The sequence below is a fragment of the Pteropus vampyrus genome, unplaced genomic scaffold (assembly GCF_000151845.1).
Source record: "Pteropus vampyrus isolate Shadow unplaced genomic scaffold, Pvam_2.0 Scaffold61, whole genome shotgun sequence".
Lineage (NCBI taxonomy): Eukaryota > Metazoa > Chordata > Mammalia > Chiroptera > Pteropodidae > Pteropus > Pteropus vampyrus.
In genome coordinates, this window is record NW_011888842.1 from 6,783,822 (window position 1) to 6,801,428 (window position 17,607).

Sequence of the window (17,607 nt, forward strand, 5' to 3'; positions counted from 1 at the left end):
TATGAATGACACAAAAAGCAAAACATCTTTATTCTCATCCTCTAGGCATTGTTCAACTATCCCAGGTAAAGCTAATTCCTTCTTATGATTTCTTAGAATGTTTTTAAAGTACTTACTTTTCTGATTATAGAAGTGACACATTTTCATGTTCTTAATTTTGTCAAGTGCATAAAAGCACAAAGGAGAAAATGATAATCACATGTAATCACACCGTCCTGAGATAATCACTCTTAATTTGAGGTAGCATGCACCTTTATTTTGCCCTTCTTCTTTAAAAATAAATTAGTTTTTCATTTTGAAAAAGAAAGACACGCATATAGAGTAAAAAAAATTCTAGCAGAAGGTTATATAATGCACACTGAATCGTCTCCCCGCAGCACCTGACTCTTCCTAGTACCCCATCTCCAGCGGCAGCCACAGTTCAGTTTCTTGGCTTTTGTGTGTGTGTGTGTGTGTGTGTGTGTGTGTGTGTGTGTGTGTGTGTGTGTGTGTGTGTGTGTGTGTAGTTCCCTCCTTTTACACAGATGGCAGCATACCAAAAACAGTCTTCAGTACTTTGACTATCTCACTCATCAGTATATTTTGAAGACCATTTCATTATACCTCATACATCGAACCTTCTGTTTCTAGTGAACTGTAGTTCATTATATGACCGTGTCATAATTTAACCAGTTTCCTATTGTCAGACATTTTGGTTGTTTGTTATCTTTGCTATTATAAGAAATGCCACAGTGGAAATACTTGAATACGCTCTACAAACACGTTGAGCTATATTGCCGATAAATTCTTAGAAATGGAATTGCTGGATCAAAGGTTATATATACCCAGTTAAAACTTAAGTAAATGTTGCCAAAATTGTGTTCCGTAGAGGTTGTTCCACTTTAACTCAAACCATCAATAATGAAAATACCCATTTCCTCATATCCTTCTCAATATAGTGTGTTGTTAAAACTTTTGGTGTTTAACAGTCTGAAAGGTGTGAATTGTATCTCAGTGTAGTTTTAATTTACATTTATTTTATTGCGGCTGATGTTGAGCATCCTTTTGCATGTTTAAGGGCCATTGTCATTCCTCCTCTGTAAACTGTTCATAGCTGTTATTTTCTATTAGGTCTCTGTGTTTTTACATTTTTAAGTAAACTTTTACTTTGGCACATTTTTTGGTTTTTAAAGATACAGTAATTAAGACCATATAGTTTTAAGATAGACACATAAATCATTGGGACAGAATCAAGATTCCAGAAGTAGACCTATACCTATATGGACAACTGATTTTTGACAAATAAGAAAAGGCAATTCATTAGAGAAAGAATAGTCTTTTAAAAAATAGCTCTAGGATATCCATATGCAAAAAAAGAGAGATAACTTTGATCAGTGTTTTGCACCATATACAAAAATTAACTCAAAATGGATCGCTGACCTTAGTGTAAAATCTAAAACAAAGCATATAGAAGAAAACATAGGAGAAAAAACAGAAGACAATGAAAAGGAAACTGCAGATTGGACGAAATACAGTAAAAAATGGGCAAAATAGTTGAACAGACATTTCACCAAAACGAAACAAAACACACACAGAGAAGGCAAATAAGTGTATGAAAAAAATCATTTTAGTCTTCATCTTCATTAGTCTTCAGGCAAATGCAAATTAAAACCCCAATAATATACTACCACACACTTATTAGAATGGCTAAAATTAAGAAAACTGGCCATACCAAGTGTTGGTGAGGATGAGAGAACTGGAGTTCTCATATGCTGTTGGTGGGAATGTAAAATGGCACAACTACTTTGAAAAAGAGTTTGGCAGTTTCTTAACAATTTAAGCACATAATGTGGAAATTTCATTCCTAGATATTTACCCAAGAAAAATGGAAGCATATGTTCATGAAAAGATCTGTTTACGACCATTGATAGCAGTTTTCTTGGTAGTGGCCAAAAGATGGAAACCACCCAAATGCTCGTCAACCCAAATGTTAGATCCAGATAAATGGAATATAATATGGGATTGAGCTGAAGTTATCAAAACAGGCACACTAATCTGAGACTATAGATTTAATACATTTTCTTAGTCAGCTGGTAGTGGTTCTAAGAGTTTTCTTGGTTGTTAAACTAAAATTTGAATTCAGTGGTAGACTACAATCAGTGAGGTTAAGATGTCATAGCTTCCCCTTCCTGAGGGAGAATAAAGAAACCCAAAGCTTTAGGGAGCTGAGAATGTTATAGTGAATTTATCGTGTTCAAACCATTATCCTTTCCTCTGACTGTGTTCCAGGGAGGAGGGAAAAGGAGGGGCTAGGAGGACATTTTCTTTCACTAAGTCATTGAGAAATAAATCAGGGGAGATACTGACACAGACGCAATGTCACTGAAAATTATGGAGTTTACATTACTGGGCCTGGGGAGCAAAAAATTGACTTGAGCTATCCCAATAAGTTACATTGTCTCGCCATATTCCCACACCTAAGCCAGTTAGTCCCTTGATTGAAGGGACATCTATGTCACCTTGAGGCAGGATGTGTGATCATTTACTAGGATAACTATGTCCGTGGGGACAAATGCAGAAAGAACACTAACTCTGAGTTGACAGTAATTTCTAGAGGCTAGAAATGGCATTGTGATCTACTGAACAGAGTGAAGGCTTATGGAGACTAGGGGATAAATTAAATTCTACCCTGAGTTTATCTCACAGTGGTTCCAGCATATAAAAGAGCCACTCTGCAGCTTTTGAAGTCCTGAATTCATGGTCGAACTATTTATATTTAGCAATATTTACATCAGAATATTTACATCAATCTCTAACCCATCGCATAAGGGCTCATGGGAAAGAAGGGCTAAATGGAAGCCAATGGAAAAGACTTTCCTACTAAAACAGTAAATCAAAAGTAATAACACCTCCCTGTGGAGATTGTGAAGATTAGTGCTACCATCAAGGACTTGAACATTGGAGGCTGTTGATTCCTATCACTTCCTTGTTTAACTTGCTTGTTTGGCCAGTATAAATGCTAAATGAATTTAGAGAATGCCTGTGAATTATTTTATATTAAGAGATGATTCCAATTACAGCCACTTTTCCAGATGTTGTATCTTTACTGGAGCAAATGAATATAGTCCTGGTATTGCATCTGTAGCTAACAGATGTTTTACCTCATATCGCTTAGTATGGATGATCAAAAGCAGTTTGCGCTCACCTGGCAAAGACAAGAGTAAACCTCAGAGCTACGTGAACTCTCCTGCACTGTCATAATATAATCCACAGAGTCCTTCATCATCTGGACATCTCACAGGCTACCACCGTTAGCATAATTTTGAGCAGAAAATAACAAGAATCCCAGACATCATGCTAATACAAATGCATACCAGGAAGTGGAGGAAAACCCCCATAAAATTCGGAGGCCTGACACATCAGTGACATTTCTGAGGAACATGCAGGGTTATCTGCCCTAGACAAGTTCCTAAACCTTGTACCACTTGCCACCAAATCAGAGGCATAAAGCTCAGTGGAACTCTTTGGATATTGGAGACAATATCCAATATCCAATATTATATTTGAGTGTGCCACTCTGACTTATTTATTGGGAAACTGGTAACCCTGCCTATTTTGAGTGGGGCCCAGGGCAAGAGGAGGTTCTGTATAAGGTACAGTCTACAGAACAAGGTTCTGTGCCCCTTAGCAGGTCCAAGTGGCAAACATAGATACCGAATGGAGCATTTTGCATAGCTCAGATAGAGAATGAATGCTGTACGCATGGAATTCTAAATTTGTTAGAGCTGTGGCCTCTCCTACCCACCAATAACTTAATGTTACCTGATCCATCAAACCGTAGGCTTGGATACATGCAGCTGCAATCCATTATCACATGGAAGTCATTCTACGAGATTGGACTTGGGGAGATTGGAAAATTGGTGACAAGAAAGTCTGAGGTCCTTTATGGGCTTCTGAAATAGGCACAGAGGACTGCAGCAGGCATGCATATTTTTATTATAAATATAAACATAAATGTAAATCTATATTATTACATATAGGTATCTATCTTTATATGTAAAACAGTGATTTTTCCTTTTTCCTTCCCCTACTATTTTTTAATGAGGAGTGTTAGGTTTTTTCTTTTCAAATTAGATCAGAGTTCACCAAACTGAAGAGCTGTATATAGTCCTGAGGGAGAGGACCTCATATCACCTGGGTCTTGGACATGGTGACAGAACCTTTGTGTTTCACTTTCTCGAATAAAGCGATTATGTGTACGAAAGTTAGCTGAATTCTGTAAGGTGGACACATGAAGTCATTTTATGAATTAGGTATGGGTAGAAGTGTGAGAATGGGAGCTTCGTGACAAAACGGGTGGACTGTGGCAGCCATTTGTTGACTCTATTCTCTCTCATTTTTCCCACTCTCTGCTTAGTGTGGCAGAGACCCACATTTCCCAGACTCCCTTGCATCTGACTGTTGTATAGCACCAGACATTGAAAAGCACAGCAGAAGAGAGGCCAGAAGAAGAAAAGCACCTCCCCCCTTCTCCCTTCCTCCCGAGTGGCATCTGTAGCAGTGACTAAAACTCCCCTCTGTTGTCCCAGCTCATGTCAGGCAACTCATGCCAGGTTGTAGCTCTTTTTGGACACCTTACAATTTATCCGTCAGGAGTGCTATTGCCTTCACTTTAAAAAAAAGCATATAATATAAAGTTGTACAAAATTCTGTGTTGCTTCACTCTCCCCTGTGTGTCCCTCAGCTCTTTTATCACTTATATGTCCTATTCCCTATGTTAAATTTCCACTGTTTGAAATACATAGAATAGTAGTTTCTGTTTTCCTAACTGGACACTGACTACTGATAAATGTGTATGCATGCATGTATGTGTGCATGTGTGTGATAAATCAGTTTGTAGAAAATATTATATAAGCACACACATGTGCCTATGTGTATGTGTGTAGGCATGTGGTAGGCATATAAATGCATATAAAAGGAATATTGAGGGAAAGGTTTTCAAAGAGAGAATAAAGGAAGGCTTTCGATTTTCTCTGTATATTATTTTATTTTTTTATTAGTTTTTACAACAAGCAATTTTGCAGTTTTAAAACATAGTTGTTTTTGAATGCCACCATTTGCCAATCTGGCGGCAGCTTTAATGTTCTCAAAGTTTTACATAGAGAGTATATTAGTATAGTTGCAGTGACTGTCCCTTATCCACACCTTAGACAATCACTTTCCTTAAGCAATATGAGAAAAGTATATCTACTCGGATCAATGAACATATTTTAGGTTTCATTTTCTTGTGACAGATCCTATTTTGTTCGATGCGATCCAACGAATAATATATCTTCAACATTCACAGAGGATATGAAGTCACTACATCATCATATTGTTAATATATCCATTCTGCCACTGCTACATCTCATGTTAGATGATTCGAAATGAATGTGAGGAAAAGTGTGAGTATGCCATGATGGTGGGCTTGTCATTTTGTTAGTGAGTTTTTTAGTGCTAAAATTTGTCACGTGCTAATTATCTACGATATAAGATGAAATGATGCTCTTCAATTCAGAACTATTGCAAAAGGGCTAAAATATTATCTGTTCTTCTAAGAACTTTATAGTACTTAAAAGCCCAATAGAGTTTGATAGCTTTGATATCACTATTATATCCTCTATGATGATCCCAGCAGTATTCAGGAGATAAAAGTTTAGCAGGTTTATGAAGAAAGAAATACTTGTTTAAGTGACTTTCATCATGCCACACTGCTTCAATGTTATTTTTCTTATCGTTCATGATTCCTTTAAAGCACTCTCGAGCAAGGTTGAGAACCTGAATGGGAGTGCCACCAAATACAGCAGCATGGTAATAGAAGTCTCCCTTACCGATAGGTATATATGCTTCTGATAACTGATTTCTCTCATAAGGTACATCTATAGGGTTTGCCTTATACCAATAAGAATGTAACTGAGCTACTGTCTCCCCCAGGGTCTCCAATCCATATTCCTGAAAGAAGACTTGATCCACGTCCATGCAGAAGAGGAAGTCAACTTCATATTGGATGTGATCTACAACATGTTCACTGATCGTCTTCATGCGCATCATACTAATATCTTGCCATCTCTTCTCTCGCTTAATTTTAAAAACTTTGATTGTACGGAGGGGACTCAGCTCTATCCAAGGCATCTTGGAGAAATCATCTATCAGGACATAAATTATGACTTTCTGGCCAACCATAAAATAGCTATCAGCAGATACTATAAAGTTGTACAAGTAGTACTCAATATATCTGTGAAGTAAAAAAGAAATAAGTTCATTTTCTTCTGTTTTAGTGGAACACATACTATTTAAATTATACTGACTGTAGTTTATCCAAAAATACTTAGTACTAAGCAATCAAATATTAGATATGCTTTTAGAGTTGTATTTAAGCAGTGTGAAAGAACATGAAGTTATCGGCCTTTCCTTTCCCTGATGAGGTTCTATCAATCATAGGAGAGGAGTTCCATCAGGGAACTTTGAAAAATCAAGGCTCACAAGTCCTCACAGGTGTATGGTATGCCCGGGACTCGAGGGGTTGGGGGCAGAGGGGAGGAGGTGAGGAGAGACAGAGACAGAGAGAGTCAGGGAGAGAGGGAAGGAGGGAGGGAGGGAGGGAAGGACAGAGAGACTGAGTGCGTGTGCGTGTGAGTTCGTACCTGGGGTTCTGCCTTTATTGAGATCAAGGGCGGGGTGCTCAGGGTTTCACAAATGTACTCTTTATTGGCAAATTTAAAATATAAGAGTGAGAATTAAAGTGTGAGAAGGGAAAAGCAGGGTCACTCAAACAGTCAATTATCTAGGTTGCCCAGGGCTTTCTAAAAGGGGAATTTCATGGTAGGGCAGCTGGCTCTTTATCTTGTTGGTTAGCTAGTAATCACATAGCTGACAATGTGTTTATTTGAGATGGGTGTCTGAAACAGATGCCTTGGCAATCAAAAGCTTAATGTCTGGCATATACAGTTGATCAAAAGAGCTTATACTCAGGTGCTTACACTACAATGGAAAACTTAAAGTTTTTCAACTTAAAAAAACCCCTCTATTTTGGAATATTAGAGTTACAGAAAAATTGCAAATCTTTAGAAAGAGTTCCCATATACACTTTACCCACCTCTCCCTAATGTTAAGATTTTATATAACAATGGTACATTTGTCAAATCTAGAAATTATCAGTGGCAAAATACTATTAACTAAACCACAAATTTAGTTGGATTTCACCAGTTTTTCCTCTAATAGCCTTGGCGTCCTTCCGGGATCCACTCCAGGACACACGTGGCATTGAGTCTCCTCTAATCTGGGTCGGTTTCTCACCTCGTTGTTCATGATCCTGACCATTTTGAAGAGTCCTGATCAGGTATTTTGTAGAATGGTCCTCAATTTGGGTTTTTCTGATGATTTCTTAGGTAAAGTTAATTTAAATAGTCCCATTTATTAACCTTCTCCTTTATGATTAGTATTTTCTGTGTCTTAATTAAGAAATTATTTTCTTTCCTGAGTTTATAAAGATAAACTGTAGTTTTTCCTTTAACTTTTGGTCTTTAAACTACCTGAGACTTGATTTTTGTATATGGTGTGCTACAGAGGTACAATTTTAATTTTCCCATGTTGACATCGGCTTTCTGCAACATCGTTTATGGAAGTCTTTCCCTATAGATCTACAGTGTCATTGCCAGTAAATATTTTCCCTCCCTGCCTTCCTTCCTTTCTTCCTTCTTTCCTTCCTTCCTTCCTTTCTTCCTTCCTTCTTTCCTTCTTCCCTCCTTCTTTCTGTTTTTTTTTCTTTTTAAAGAATAAATTACTATCTGTATTTAATAACAAGTTACTCTGAAGTTGATAAACTTTATATTTTAGTGAGTACTATGTACATTGTTCAACTTTGCTTAATACTTTCTTGTACTTTTGGGTGATTTTGCTATCAGGGCAGCACTTGCTTCATAAAATAAATTGGGATGCATCTCCTGTTTTTTGTAAGAGATTGTTTAGAATTGATATTAATATTTTTAAAAATATATGAATTCTCCAATGAAATTATCTGGGCCTGGAAACCTTGGAAGTTTTAAAAATTATGATTTCTATTTCCTCAATAACTATAGGTGCTGTTCAAATGACCTGTTTCGTGTTGGGTGAGTTATGGTAGTTTGTGCTTTTCTTCTAATTTGTCAAATGTATGTGTATAGAGTGTTTTGTAGAATTCCCTCCCTGATTATCCTTTTAATATGCAAAGATCTGAGGTAAGATACTCTGTTTCTTTCCTGATGTTTGTAATTTGTGTGTGTGTTTTTTTTTCTTTGCCAGACTTCCTGGTTGATTGTGAATTTTATTTTATTTTTTTTCAAAGAACGAGCTTTTTGTTTCATTGATTTTTTTCTATTCCTTTTCTGTTTTCAATTTCATGGATTTCTGTTCTCATCTTTACTATTTCCTTACTACCGTTGCTTTGGCTTTATTTTGCTCTACTTTTTCTAGATTCTTGGGGTGGGATTATTGATAACCTGTCATTTTCAGCAATAAGAACCTGAATGGAAAGGACTTTTGGCATTACCTACTTTCCCACAGCAAACACAGTCAACCCCACGGTAATTTTATGATTTGCGTAATAATTTTCCAATACTTCTTCTTTGTAAGTGCCGAGCCACACAATTGGAGCTGACCAGTTGGTAGTTGCATTCATGGATGCTCTGTAAGAAAGACATAAAAATTATGAACACCTTTTAATACGACTGCTATAGATAATACTTATGTAAAAGAAACTATCTGATTGTAGCATTTCCTTACGCCTAACTCTAAGCCTTGATGGTTATGATAAACTGGAGAAAACAGTTTATCAGAAATGGTCAAATCATTACAAAAGTACACTTACAATTAGTTATACTGTGATTCCAAGATCTTTGAGGACACGTAGTTGAGAAATGTCCAAAGTCTAAGGTAACAAATTCTCCTTGAATTACGAAGATATGCCTTACTTGTCTTAGTGGGGCTCTGTGTTAAGTTATTAAGCTATTATCTTTCATAACTAAACCCACCACACCATACTCTGCTTTATTATGTACGGGTGAACCACATTCCTCCTTTGCCAGCAGGCACCCTGTTAGGCTCTGCTAATAGAGGACACTGGAGGACAATGGCAAGGCTGGAGGAGGAAGGAACTCGCTCTTTCCTGTTTCCTGTGGGCTTCTGGTCTGCGTCTGCATGCTGTTCCTGCGCGTCCCATTCCAGCAACGCGTCTTCACCACAGCAATAGCAATTCCCTTCCAGAGCAGCCATTGAATCCAGCTTTTAGTTTTTCCAACACTTGCAAAACCAGTCTCTCTGTGCTCCTTAGAGGTCTGGTTCCCCACCCCAAAAGGCCTCCCTAGAGCTCAGAGACACCAGTACTAGGTGAGTGGCTTCAGACCTTAAGCTCCCAGGGCTGCTTTAAGTTTCTAAGGTTTAATAATTTCAGCCTCTTCCTCTTGTTTCTTCAGCCCTAGGAGAAATGGTTACTTCTTGTAGTTGTTCCCTCCATAACACCTAGAGTTCCCTTTTCAGTCTTTCAAGTTACCTAGTTAACAACTTTATACTAGGTAACAATTCTTTATATTAAATTCTCTGTTTAAATGATTGGTGTGCTTTCTGGGTCCTGATTAGATCTAATAAATGTTATGGTATTATGGGAGGATATTATTATTCAATAACAATCTTAAATGCCTGTCTCCTTTCAAATATTAATAAGGAGAAGTCCTTAAATCCTGTAGCATCAGGGTGAACAATAGATGGGCAGAATAAGAAGATGGAGGCAGAGAGGCCAGAGGGAAGCTGTTGTATTAAAACATGAATTGCCCAGATAGTCCATCCATATCTGATTTGGGCTTTGGTTCTTCTCATTGGTGAAATGAGGATCGAATGGTCTCAAATACACCCTTACACTTATGCCTGCCATCATTCTAGGACCTTTGAGTTTCTGTTATCTACACACTCATTCATGGAGGTTATGTGAGTCCTAATGTTCATTCCCAATAGGTCTCAGCCACTGCTTATTTCTTAAAACAGAATCAAAGATCCATCTGCTCTCCAGCATTTGGAAGGCCAGTCGTGGTATTGCTGCCATCTGGTCATTTCTGCTTAGCAATCTGTGGATTAGTTTCGCATGTTAGATTTGGAATTCTTACTCGGGGAAAAACCAGTCTGCTAGCTTTAATTCTTCTGGTTGACTATTCACAGACCTGTCAAGAAAAATCATGCAAAGAGTCACACTATATCTTATCAGAGACTAAGTGTCTATAAATCAGGGGCTCTATGATAATGAGATATAGAATGCCAAATGAGCATGAAGCAGTAAGAAAAACGACGAACTTTGGTGGTAGTGGCGTGGAAAAATCATGATTTCCAGCCTCATTTTAACTCAGTATGCTGCCCGGAAATCTTCATTTGCTAATTCTCATTCTCATTCCTCTAATTCACGGAAAATAGCAGCCGCCAGATGAACGCTCCCTCAGCGTTCTGCCGTCTCCCCTCTAAATCTGCCTGTAGTACTGAATATCTTTCCCTTCTAGTACAATGGAAACATATCTCTACTTTCTGTCTAGTATTGGCCTTAAATATCCTATCTGCTCAGGAGCCTTGATTTGATGATGATTCTCAGAAGGGTTTCTCCTAGGTCCTCCGTTTGATCAACTGACACTTCTGAACATTTTTCTGGGGCTTCAAACTTTTTATGTACAACTAGACTTCAACCAGGAATGTAAGACTCATATATCTGTGTTCTGAAGTCTTCTACCTGAAGTTTGCACAGGCACCAGAAAATGAAGATGTTTAATGTTAAAGTTATCATCTCCTCCCCTAAGTACGTCCTCTTCACATGTCGCGTTATCTCCCTTGGATCCAGTTGGATTGGCAGAAATACGAAAGTCGCTCTTCACTCAGAACACTCCCTAAATCCCAGCGTTAAGTCCCATCATTAAACCCTGCTGGTTTTACCTCAAAACATCTCTCAGACCCATCCCCTATCTCCATTTCCTGCCACCACGTGACTTCGAGTCACCATCGTCCCTTGTCTGGGCTACTGCGATAGCCTCCTAATTGGTCTCACTGTACACTTTTTAAAAAGAATTTTTAGTATGAAAAATTTCAAAAGTCACAAATGTAAAGAGACTAATATAATGGGCCTCCACATTCCCATGCCCCTGTACTTGCATTGCCCCGTCCAGCCTGGTTTCCATATCTCCACTGCGTTTCCCGTATCACGCTCCTGAAGCTCCAGTGTTTCCATATCACTATCCTGTTCAGTAGTGTTCAGTGACTTCTCATTGTCTTAGAATCATATCCATATTCCTTATATGGCCATAATCTTCTGTGTGATCTGACCTTTCACTTTGTTCCAGCCACATCTCCTACCTGGCCCCTCACTTGTAATTTTTTCCAGGCTCGCTGACCTTTTTTTATTTCCTCAGACACGCCACAACTTCAGCCTGCTAATTGGCACACAGCCTTCAGGTCTCATTTTAAATATTCCTTCCTAAGGGAAGTATTTCCTAATCTGCTAAATGAAGTTCGATGTCTTTCGTTAGTAGCTAACATGCCACTGTAACTTAAGAAAAAAATTTTTGAAAAAGAAACTACCCAACCAAAAAAAAAAAAAAAGAAGCTAATATATATCGAATACTTCAGTAAGTAATTTGTACTTTAATCTGCCCCTACGAGATAGGTATTATGACTATCATCCCCATGTTACTAGATAAGGAAACCAAGGCACAGAGTTTTGATTATCTTGTCCATAATCACAGAATAGGTGGAAAGACAAGCAGTTGTGTCTGAGGACTTACTTTTCCTCCTTACTATATACTCTGATGGCACCTTGGCTGGGACATCTTCGGAGAGCCCACCCTGGCCTGAGGTAGCAAGGGGACCAGGCAGCTATGGGACTGAGTCATATATCATAAGACTGTCTTTGTTCTTATGTCCGCAGATAAGAGTAGCTGCAACATCAGGGGTGTGACTCGGTGCATTCTACCCAGCACCCGCTTCCATTGACAGTGGTGCCATTGAATGATGAGTATTAGTATGATAAGGCTATTAGACATCTGATGCTAAGAATATAATATTAATAAGGGAAGGCTTGTTCGATTGCATTGCATTGAATACATTTTGCCAGGAAATATTTTAATCTGTTTATTCCCCCAGCCTCTACTTCAGCAGACTTTCTTGAACGTACCTGCCTTTGCTTAGGGATTTCCCTGTTATCTTCAGGTGGTTCAAACTTCCTGCCTCCTGTTAGCCATGGCAATATATGGAGGAAACATACTCTGCCCAGCACATGAAAACCTTCTTACTATATTATTTTCATGCATAGCACAGCTCACCCAAGTATGGAGTGACGGTCTTAGTGCGCATGTTGTAAATCATAGAACCATCAGATGGACAAGGCCCCTGGATACAACAAGCGTCAGAAAGGAAAATTGCTTTCACTTCACTATGCGGGTTCCCATAACTATAGGAAAAATTGAAGAATATATGATATTGGATCTTGCACAGCCTTTGGGGAAGTTTTCCTCTCGGCACACATTCTGATGGCATGATTTTGTAGGTGGCCTGTGGCTAATACAATCTCCTGAGAGTCTTTTAGCCAAGACTTTCCTTCTGTGTGTTTGCCCAGAGCTTTAAAAGACCCATAGTTCCTGAAAGCTGGGTTCTGGCTTCTGTCACACGTTTCCCTAACCAGTTCTCACTCCTTCCTCTCTGCTACTCTGCTCTTCTTTGACACATGTTTGCAAATTTGCTTTGGTTTACCCTGCCTGTAGGAACCAAGGACTTGCAGATACTCCATTACCCTCCAACTGGTTTTGTCCTCAAAGACGAGGTCATAGCATATTTGTAAACAAAGACTTACCAGCACTGATATACCCTCTGTAGTTTCTGTGTGCTTAAGAAAAATAAAAAGCATTATGTTACTTTTGAACTTATATGAGGGGCTTCAACATTTAAGCTGACTAGAGTTATACTCCATCAATCCATATTCATTTTATTACCTAATTTTATTACCTAATATTACCAAATGCTTAATGAACACATAACTGTGTCCCCCTCAAATTCATATGTTGAAATCCTAACTCCCAATGTGGTGGTATTAGGAGGTGGGAACTTTGGGAAGTGATTAGGTCATAAGGATGGAGCCCTCATGAATAAAATTAGTGCCCCTAGAAAAGAGATCCCTGAGGGCTCCCTTATCCCTTCCACCATGTGAGGACACAGTGAGAGGATGGCTATCTATGAACAAGAAGAGGCCTTCGCCAGACACCAAATCTGCCGGTGCCTTGACCTTGGACTTTCCAGCCTCCAGAATTGTGAGAAATAAATTTCTGTTGTTCATAACCCATCCCATCACGGTATTTTATTATAGCAACCCAAACGGACCAATACACATACATTATTGGTTGTAAAGATACAATAATGAACATGATAACAATTACTGAGGTGATTTGATTGATAAATATCACTCATATGCTATGTCATATCAAACAATTGATAAAAATTACTCATATGCTACATCTCTTAAAATAACATTCTTTGAGATACAAAGGAGAGACGTTTACTTAATAGCATTAAAATAATGAAATTTGCTAATTGCCAATGAAGTCTTTCTGCTTGTCTCAAATATGTGGAGGGGAAATGCCATACATAGTGCTTGAAGTCACTAATATTAGGGATGTTTCTTAAGATGACACCTATTTAAATATGCTAGTTTCTCTATAATATTTACTAACATTACATTGCTGCCATTGCATAGTAACTGTGGCGGCAGCTTAACTTTGCTGCTTTTCCCACATATGGGCTGCTTCTCACACATATGGGCCTACAAAAATTACTTTTAGCTTTGATCCCATTGAAAACAAAGAGTTTTTAAGCCAAAGGCTATATTTATGCTCATATGTTCGGCTACCATTTGGATATGTTTGGGTGTATTTGGATTGATACATTTGGATGCTGATTTTTTCAGGGGGTGAGCCTTTCTGACATAACTATATCCTTAAAACACCAGAAAAAAATATGCATTAAATTTTTTAATTTACCTGAATTGATACTCTCTTTGCAAGGCCCATAGACACAATAAAAGCAATAATAATAGAATTGTTTTTCTTTTATATCTCATCCTTTACTGGGAGGAAAAAAAGAGAGAGAGAGACAAAAGTAAATTAAATAAAGTGCAATGTATACAGAGTGAGCTGTGTTGAATCCTGTCTCTCCATGACTTACACTAGATGATTTAATGGATTTTAGCTAGGATTTAAGGCACCTCTGGTCTTTGGATGTTGCTTTACATGAAAATAGAGTTGAGTCAGTGGAGAGACACCATTTATTTGAGCTAACTGCCCAAAGTCTTAGGACGTTAGCTGGTCTAAGCTGGCCTCGATACAAAAGATATTATAAACTTCATTCATCTTTTTTAAAGTACAAAAATAAAACTAAAAAATAAAAATAAAGTACAAAGGGCTTTTTCCTACAGGTAAGTTATGCCACTTCCTCTCCAAAGTCTTTCAGTGTGGGATATCAGAAAAAATACTTAAACTCTGAAGAGTTGTATAATTATAAAGGAATGTATTAGTTATTTGTAATTAAATAATATTATGAAGTTGATCATTCCAAGATACATGATAGAACTGTGAACAGTATAAAATATATGCCCCTTCTCAAAAGTATTTGAATGTAAAATTGATTCAGAGCACTAATAGGCTAAACTATACTTTTTAGATTATTTGTGCATTGACCTTAAAATTATAGCCATCAAGTTTACAAAACTGCTTTGTAATATTTAATCTATGTGATATGAATATGTGTGCAGAAAAGAAGTTGGATGTGGCTTAGTTTGGTTGAAATTACGGACAAACTCTTACCTTTTGTTTTCCTAGGGCCATATAGGAATTTTATACAGTTTCTTCCTTAAAGACTTAACATTTTTGGTACAGTGGTTTGGGAAGATGTGGAGAATCTTAAGACGGCAGAGTTTTCAAACAGGAAGTTTTGAGACCTTTGAAAGATCATAAATCAGGTAATCCACTATTGGTTCTGTGGCACTCTCCATTTTTGTGTTTATTATTTCAGTCTTCTGTGAATGATGATGTCATCAGATTCTCTTTTGATGATGACAGAACTAACATGCCTGTAACTTCTCTTTGTCATCACCTGGGGACTCGATTTTGTCTCATTGTTTTAAAAAAATAGTATCGTTAAGTTTCTTTCTTTTCTTGTGGATTTTTCAAAGCTTTATAATACATTTTTAATTAAAGTATAATTTACATAAAGTAAATGCAGTTTATTTGTACACTTTATTGAGTGTGTTACACATGCACGTGCATGTGTAAAAATCACTTTAAGATATAGAACATACTCACAACCCCGGTAACTTCTTGTGCCCCTTTGAGTCACTACCTCCCCCACCTAGGAAACCAGTGTTCTGATTTCTATTACCATGGCTGAGTTATTCTTGCTGTAAAACTTCATATAAATAGAGCAGTATGGCATGCACTCTTTTGGCTTTTTTCACTCCAGGCTTTTACAACTCACCTATGTTTTTGGGCATATCTCATGCCATGCAAAAAGTTAATTCAAAATAAATGCTAGATCTATGTATAAAAGCAAAATCCACAAGCTTTTAGAGAAAAACATGGGAAAAATATCTTTGTAACTTGCAGGCAAAAGTCTGACACAGGTGAGATGAAACCTCTACAAAAAAGTGACAAATTAAACTTCATCAAGATAAGAAAACTCTGCTCATCAAAAGACACCATGAAGAAAGTGAATTGAGTAAGTCATTACTATTCGCCAATGGTTTACAGTTACCTGAAATAACCTGCACCATACATGATCCATATAGGAAATAAAATCCATATCAATATTAGAAATTTTTCTATTGATTTCCATTCTTTTTAGAAGAAAAAAAGATTAGTAAAGAATAATTAAATTAAATTAATACAGAGCTAGAATCTCTTTTGGGTCACAGCAGAATAGGTTATACTAGACTTATGTTCCCATGGATGACAGCCATAACTTCTGGATGAAGTTAAAAGAAAAAAACGTTAAAAATACTTGAAGGCAAAGGAGTGGGCTAAAAACAGGCAGATTCTTGAAATGAGGAGAGTGTATTGGGTAAAATTCACATTTATACAGCTTTTCATTTGAGGTTATCTCCTAATTTACACAAATGTAGGTGGCAAGAACTCGCATAGAAAGACCGAAGGAATCAGAGAATGGAGATGGTAGATGCAGAGGAGGCTGAAAGTAATAGGGAAAATCTCAGAAAGAGGGAGACACAGAATGAGGTTCTCCAAAACCTGCATAGAACCTCTGACCAAAACGTTGGATGACAACTGATCTGTCTGTGCATAGGAAAGACTGCAGTTTCCCCAGAAAATAGAAACATCTGAAAGGCCATAAACAAATGAGAAATTTCAGCTAATGCCCCATGTAGAAGAAATGGGGTTTGAAATTTGCGTCCAGCCCAGTTAACTATCTGTTCAAACTAAAGTCAGCACCCTTCAGAGGAAAATAACAGAATCCAGTTTCTACAACATGTCATTCATAATGTCATGTATAAATTTTTAGAGAGTTACTCGACATGCAAAGGAACAGGAACATGGGACCCATATTGAAAAGAAATGGACCTCGATGTAACTCAGATGTCATAAGTGGTAAACAAGTACTTTAAAGCAGCCAGTATAAAAATGTTTGACAATATAATGGAAAACTTGGTCAAAATGAATTAACAAGATAGGAATTCTCAGCAAAGAAATGGAAGCTATGAAGAAATGGACATTCCAGAACTCTAAAAGTACTATATTCAAAATGAAAATGTTAATGGATGGGCTTATAAACAGATTGAATACTATAGAAGAAAAGTTCGATGAAATAAAAGACAAATCATTCTGTGTGAAAAAGAGAGGAAATAAAAGTCCATTTACATTTAAACTAATCAGAAGCCACCTTAGCTACCCACGAGCAGAAGTTTCTACACTCTGTGATTGTAAGAGTCTCTCTAGGCGAGGGTGCTTTTGGAGTGGGGGAAAGAGGAAGAAGGGGGGAATGCAGCATCCCTCGGTTGAACAAATAAGGTTGTGAAGCATGAACAGACATAATAATATTAAGAAACCTGTTTTAAAGCCCCACTACTTTTAGGAAATGTTTGAGACCTCTTACAATTAAAAAGGCATGGTTACAATAAACAGGGAATCAACACAGGGAAAGAAAAGCAAACAAAAGGAAACAGAAAGAAACATTTAGTCACTCATGTAGGTATTTTCACATGACCTTGGTCATTCCAGCCACTCCGTGAGAATAGAAGTTTTACCTTCATTTTCATTTACATATAAAGCAATTACTGATAAGGAGGAACTTAATTCTCCCATTGTGTTATTTGTTTTCTATATGCTTTTTAGCTTCTTTTGTCCATTATTTCCTGCATTACTGTCTTTTTGTTGACTTTGTGTATGTAGTGAAATATTTTAAAATCTCTCATTTCCTTTTGTATATATTCTATAGATATTTTCTTAGTGGTCATCAAGAGGATTGTATTTAACATCCCAAACTGTAACACTCAAATTAGAATTTGTACCAGCTTAACTTCAATAACAAACC

General features: G+C 37.4%; 2 protein-coding genes across 2 annotated transcripts in view; both read right to left on the reverse strand.

Moving 5' to 3' along the window:
- The window catches only part of LOC105292694 (N-acetyllactosaminide alpha-1,3-galactosyltransferase-like 1), a 19,022-nt gene extending 15,877 nt beyond the window's left edge, over positions 1 to 3,145 (reverse strand). Inside the window, exon 1 of the mRNA XM_011361029.1 lies at positions 3,141 to 3,145. Coding sequence (XP_011359331.1) covers positions 3,141 to 3,145 — 5 coding nt within the window. The remainder of the gene's footprint in view (positions 1 to 3,140) is intronic.
- A 2,393-nt stretch (positions 3,146 to 5,538) lies between these two features.
- Positions 5,539 to 14,128, reverse strand: LOC105292695 (N-acetyllactosaminide alpha-1,3-galactosyltransferase-like). The gene is made up of 5 exons (XM_011361030.1): positions 14,049 to 14,128; positions 12,869 to 12,901; positions 10,152 to 10,205; positions 8,550 to 8,681; positions 5,539 to 6,253 (listed from the first exon to the last, which is right to left on the reverse strand). Exons 1-5 carry the CDS (start codon positions 14,126 to 14,128, stop codon positions 5,539 to 5,541), a joined length of 1,014 nt encoding a protein of 337 aa, XP_011359332.1.
- Between the last annotated feature and the right edge of the window lie 3,479 nt (positions 14,129 to 17,607).

Excerpts from the sequence above, each read along its gene's own strand:
- LOC105292695 (XM_011361030.1), bottom strand. The coding sequence starts at position 14,128 with ATGAGATATAAAAGAAAAACAATTCTATTATTATTGCTTTTATTGTGT. Across the intron at positions 12,902-14,048 it reads CAAAGAGAGTATCAATTCAG|CACACAGAAACTACAGAGGG; the intron begins GTAAATTAAAAA and ends ATTTTTCTTAAG. Across the intron at positions 6,254-8,549 it reads ACTGTGTTTGCTGTGGGAAA|ATATATTGAGTACTACTTGT; the intron begins GTAGGTAATGCC and ends TTTACTTCACAG.